This window comes from Phascolarctos cinereus, unplaced genomic scaffold (genome assembly GCF_003287225.1).
Source record: "Phascolarctos cinereus isolate Bilbo 61053 unplaced genomic scaffold, phaCin_HiC Scaffold_1;HRSCAF=81, whole genome shotgun sequence".
NCBI lineage: Eukaryota > Metazoa > Chordata > Mammalia > Diprotodontia > Phascolarctidae > Phascolarctos > Phascolarctos cinereus.
The window spans coordinates 64,093,129-64,099,368 of NW_027555514.1; the positions used below are offsets into that span (position 1 = coordinate 64,093,129).

The 6,240-nt window shown below is 40.2% G+C and overlaps 1 protein-coding gene across 1 annotated transcript in view; it reads left to right on the top strand.

Moving 5' to 3' along the window:
* The window catches only part of MYO3A (myosin IIIA), a 259,169-nt gene extending 253,590 nt beyond the window's left edge, over positions 1-5,579 (top strand). The window contains exon 34 of the mRNA XM_078151955.1: positions 4,724-5,579. Within this exon, the coding sequence (XP_078008081.1) occupies positions 4,724-4,835 (112 nt within the window). The 3' untranslated portion in view covers positions 4,836-5,579. The remainder of the gene's footprint in view (positions 1-4,723) is intronic.
* Positions 5,580-6,240: the final 661 nt, after the last annotated feature.

The following is a 6,240-nucleotide window of genomic DNA, read 5'->3' on the forward strand; positions in this document are numbered from 1 at the left end:
ATAAGAATCATATCTGGACCTGCCTGAAAAGGTTGTTGTGAGGGTCAAAGTGTGGCAATACACATGAATATGCTTTTAAAATCTATAAAGAGTTGTTAAAATGTCCATCTTCAGAAACTGTGGTATTCAGGGATTCACAATCATAAAACATCACCAGGAAAACATTGGTGTGAAGAAGATGGATTTTTGTGTCAGAAACAGCTTGGGATCATTAAAAGCACTATTCAGTTTCCCAAATGCAATCTAATCTCCTTTCCTCCTTCCATTCAACATTGGGCCCAGCTCATGGTCCATCAACAGTGACTGTCCTGGATATATTGTATTGATGCACTAACTGTGAAATGGTTGCTCAACTGCAAGTCATAATCTAGACAATATATGTTCTTCAACCATTTGGTTTATACCATGAGGATTGTTCAGTTGATAAGATTTTTGAGCAGTTATAGAGCTCATCAAGAAAGCCCATTAATGTTCCAGAGTTTGATGCAATCAACATATCATACATACATAAGAATATCTGGAAAACCCCAGCCTTCTCTTGGGATGGTGCTCAGGACATCTTCCCTAACTATGGTGAATACCTTGTGGCAAGCATGCATATTCCTGTTTTATGTCTTACTAAACATGAATAATCAGAGTCACTGAAAAAATCTTCCCTGTGTTTGCATATCAAGGAATTCTGCATGATTTTAATATATGCATGAAAGAATTGTTAAATGCATCTTAAAGCTGAACTTTGTTCTTCTGAATAAAATATGGCATAGTTGAGAATCTTGCAATACCACAATTTCCAAAAACTCAAAATTGTTGGTGACTCAAATAGCAACGGAAAGATGTATGTTGAACATAAGTATGCGGCAACATATTTCCAACAATACTAAGACCATGGTGCAGCATAGAGAACATTGAACTTGGAGTCACGGGATCTATGTTCAAATTCTGGTTCTGCTACTTACTACCTCTATGACCTTGGGCATGTCACTTTGCCTTCCTGGGCTTCATTTTCCTTACTTATAAAATGAATGGATTGGATTAGATGATCTCTATGGTCCCTTCCAGTTCTAGATCCATATGGCCTAAGGGATATCATCTGAGAAATGTATGCTCTGAAAAGGTCATGAGCAGTCATAAATCAAAAGCAAGAAATAATAATTGAATAGTGATGGCCTGGTACCTGCAAAATGCCTTCAGTAATGCCCTTAATGATGCCCTGCTGCCTGCAAAACATAAAAAGGAGACAGAGGAGTAAGAGGAAGAGGAGGATGGAGAAACAGAGGGAGAGAGAGAGAAGGGGAGAGAGATACAGAGAGTGACAGAGACAGAGAGACAAATACAGAGAGAAACAAGACAGAGGGAAGAGAGAGAAGACAAAGAAGGGAAGAAAGGAAATAGAGAGAGAGGGAGGGAGGGAGGAAGGGAGAGAGAGAGATGAATGATACGTGAGGGAACATGAACAAGGGTCCTGCAGAGTAAGATGTGGATGGTGGTTTGTGAGTTATGCTGAGGGAGATTATGCACACTACTTAGACCATAGATCCATTGAAATATTAAGGTAATATAGAAATGTGAACTGTTGTTGTTACCATACTGTGTTTTACCTCTTAGTAGATATTCTTACCATACCCTGTAAGTTCTAAGCAAAAGGAAATTTGTGAATAAAACCCTAAGTGATAGAACCAGAAAGCCATATGCAATTATTTTTTTAAGAAACAAATTAATATAATTTTAGGGCAATCATTGGTTATTCATACCTCATATCAGGTTATTTGGTAGCAGGCCAAAAACAGGAAGAAAGGGAGTTCAAGTAGTTACTGTCCAGCATTTTTGTTCTAATTTCTTTGGCATTGACCCTGCTTGACACTGAGTGAGGCCTTCAAACCAACCCTTTGTGGCTCTGTTCCTTCTTCAGGATAGAATTAGTTTAATGATTCTGTTTGAGAAGTATTGGGCACCTAATAGACCTTTGTGCAGTTTTGAGATTTAAGGGAAGATGAGAAAGAGAAAATGCTATATAAGAAATAAAACAAATATAAATAGTAATGTTAGTATAATTTAACTAAAATCCTAAGCACAGTGATTCCCAGTCTGAACATTAGAATCCCTTCAGGCTGAAACAGTGACTCCATTACTATTATATTCTGTCTATATTCTTTTTCTTTCTTAGACCTAGAATGAAGAAGGCTCAGATTTCTCTTTCCTTGTCCCATAATTTCCTTCTCTCCTAGTGTACCCTTGCCTGCTTCTCACTTTCATAAACCAGCATGCCTGACTCAGTAAAGTGCTATCTCCCACCAAAGCACACATCCCTTTTCATTTAGTGCAAAGACACTATATCTCTGACTTTCTGTCTGTTGCTCCAGGGGTGCCTGTCAATGGCATACATGGTTCCAAATTATGAGTGGTCAGCCATAAACTTTTACAGTAGCAGTTGTTTGCACTGATTTCATTTATTTCATTCTTTCAGTGAACATTTATTGAGCATATGCATGAGGTGAAAATGTTGAAGATGGTTTGTCTGCAGTGGAAGGTTCATATTAAGGAGTAACTCAAAGGAAAATTGAATAAATAGCATGGGGCCAGATTATGGGATTTATTGATGTCAGATACAGTACATGATTCTGTTTTGGGCACTCAACTAGAGACAAAAGAGTATAAGTCTTATTCTTATACTATAAGACAATAACTACCCAGGAACTTATAGTCTATTTGGTCAAGACATATACATGTGAAACAAATGAAATTAAGCAAGTTGGCAAGCAATGTAAGCACCAAACAAATAGGGACAGCCTGGTATGATGAAAAGGCTACTGACTTGGTAACTAACTATGTAATCTCAATTTCCCTGAGCCTCTGCTTTCTTAGCAGGTTTCTTATAACAGTATTTTTAGTATCATCCTTCCCTCTAGCCCTAACCTCAGACCCCTATAAGCCCCTCAAAAAGTGTGTTAGAATCCTGCATATTAACAAAATCTAGGAACAGGGCATGTTTCCCAGTAGAAGAAAACTAGCAGACTAAAGCAAAGAAACATTATTCCATACACCTGCCTAGAGGAAAATAGGGACTGTACAAAGAGGGCAAAAGGATAGACGTGAGGGTTTGAGATTAGGAGCAAAGAACTTAACGCCATATGCACCCTACACCTGGGACCCAGAAGTATTTAAAATTCAATCATGGGATTTAGAACTGAAAGGGAGCCTGAGGATCAATCTAGTCATCATATGAAAAGCATCATAAAGGAAAGAGCTCTGGACTAAGCACCACAGAGATGTATGTTCCAATCCTGCCTTGGACACTTACTAGCCATGAGACCCTAGGGAAGTCACTTAACCTCTCTAGACTTCATTGGATTCAATGACCTTTTCCAAACCAAAATCTATAAATCTGTTTTTTGTTGTTCAGTCATTTCAGTCATGTCCAACTCTTTGTAACCCCATTTGGGGTTTTCTTGGCAAAGATACTAGAGTGCTTTGCCATTTCCTTTTCCAGCTCAACTGAGGCAAACAGGGTTAAATGACTTGATCAGGGTCACACAGCTAGTAAGTGTCTGAGGCCAGATTTGAACTCGAGTTTTCCTGACTCCAGGCCTGGCTCTCTATGCACTGTGTCATCTAGCTGCCCATAAATCAGATACAACAGCCTTATTTTCAGTTGACACAACTCATGACTGGAAAGGTAGGGGAAAAATGAGGTGCAACATCTTATCATAGGTAGTGATCAGCAGATGAGAAAACCCATGTCCTCCTCTGAGGCTAAATTCAGTGTTCATTCTACTATGACACAGGTAAAACCTGGGGTCCACTGGGGTCCACTGGAGTTGATGATGACCAAATTTCCCTTTATATCAGCATCTGAATAGAGGCACAGTTCATTTCCCATTTCTCTTTAAAAACCACTCAGTGGTTTACATCCATGAGTCTCTCTTCTACTCCATTCTTCCAGTTCAGTAGTAGAGGCAACTGAGTTACCCAGTGGAGAGAACACAGAAACTAGTGTTGGGAATAGCTGAGTTCAAATATGACCTCAGATACTAACTGTGTGACCTTGGAAAAATCACTTAATAGCTATCTGCTTCATTTTCCTCATCTGTAAAAGGGGGATTAAAAAAACCCTACCTCCCAGGGTTGGATGTTGTGAGCATAAAAATGAAATAATATTTATAAGGTGTTTTGCAAACCTTAAAGTGTTATATAAAATGCTCATTATTATCTGTGCTTTCCAGGTATTTGTATCTAAAAGGATATTATGTCTGCTAGAGAGAACTCACTTCAGAGATCTAAAATGACTGCTAGCTTAATTTGCAAGGCATAGCCCTAAAACCCCACAGATACTCCCAAAAAATATTCCAGTGGGGCACCTCCCCAAATGCAAACAGTATCAAACTGAAGTTTGGCTGCTTGAGATATTCCAGAAGGCAAATCCATTCTGTAGTCTATTAATTCCATTCTATGTGATTAGAGAAAAAAAAAATTTAAAGCAACCCAACTAAAGCTCTTTGACAATTAGGTGTGTGTATACACACACACACACACACACACACACACACACACACACACACACACATACATATATATGTACACATACACATACACATACATATACCCATACCCGTACCCATATGCATATATATATACATAGGACTAGGAGAAGGGAATTCTGGTTTGCAGAACTTGGGGATTTAACATTGTTATCCTCTGTGTTTCTCTCCCACCCCACCCCCTCCAGGTGTCGGGCTATGGCAAACTCAGGAGAAGAAGGCACAGGAGATAATCCTTATGACTACAGGAAACTACTACGAAAAACTTCTCAGCGTCGGCGACTGGTGCAGCAGTTTTAGCCACTGGCAGGGCTGTTGCAGCTCTGACCCTTTGCCTGCTACAGCCTAGGCAGGGCATATTTTCCTTACTTGTTTGATGCTGTCTTCCTCCCTGCTTTATGACAAGTGCTCCCACAGATGGCAGAATTGGAACCTGCCCCTTAACCCAGGGAAAAGATTCACCAGGGGCACAGAAAGACAGCCAAAAAGGACAAACACCCTTGTGAGTGAGAATCAGGAGATACTAGCCCCTCTGGACCTTGAAAAATGTGAGACACATCATGACCAGAAACATTCTCTTCCAGTATCTAGTGCCAGTCTCTCACATCAGCTGCATGTCACTAGCTAATAGCTTTCTCAATTGTCACAAGGTATCAGGAGACCACCAGGGAGGGCATTCTTTTTGGAAATGTCTATTCCAACCAGAGCATTTGATAAATGGCACTCCTCCCCTCCTCCTTCAAATCTTAATATTTCCCCCAAAATAATTTTGGATTTTTTTAAATAACTGGCTTAACTTGTAAAGCAGCCCCATGTCTGCTGTGAGGATGAATCCCAAGCCAGACCCGGCTCAAGATCAAGACTGCTTTGCCATCAGCTTTTCCCTAGAACTATTCAAAGGTTGGGTGCCTAGTGTTATATCTCCTCTCCCCAGATTCTGTCCTCCTTTGGAGTCCATTGGACTTGGTTGCTGGGCAATGTCCCTTAACTGGCTAAGTCTTCAGCAATGTTCGAGTGCTTTGGATGATGCAAGCTCATTTCTCCACCCCCTTTGTTATTAAAACTACAAAACAGTTGAAGAATCCTTTGGAAAATATCATTTTCTACTCTTAACTTTTATGACTGGGAAAGGTGGGAACATGTTCCCCTTATGTCTGAGGTGAAGATCAAATGGAACTGAGAGCTGGTGAAAAGCAGCTCTTTCAATTAAGGAGACTTTGGGTTTCTGGAAGCCTACTTCTCCTTATTTAGACTGTTAGCTCTAGTTTTGGTTCTTAAACATTCTATGAGGTCCAAATCTCTTTACATCTTTTTTTTAAATTTGCATCAAATGTAGCTGTTGAATTGAAATCAGAGGTAGCGAGTATGGGGCAAGGAGCTCAGATCTGAATTGCCTCATTAAGTCACATTCCAGAAGGTGACAAGGGACCTTTTTTGCTATCTACAAGTAGCTCTGGGCTCCTCTGGCTACCTCTCCACAAGCTTCCCACCCTTCCACATCTACTAGGATGTTAGATATTCCATACAGGATTGTAAAGAAGAATGGAGAAAGAAGGGAGGATTTGGAAGAGATGGGACATGGTGGGAGTAAACATAGTGAGCACATCCAGATGCAGAGAGGACCCAAGAAGTCTTCTAGGCCTAGGATCATCTCCCACTCCCCCAGGTCTCAAGGGTGCCTGAGAAGGATTTCAGAAAGAGTTTG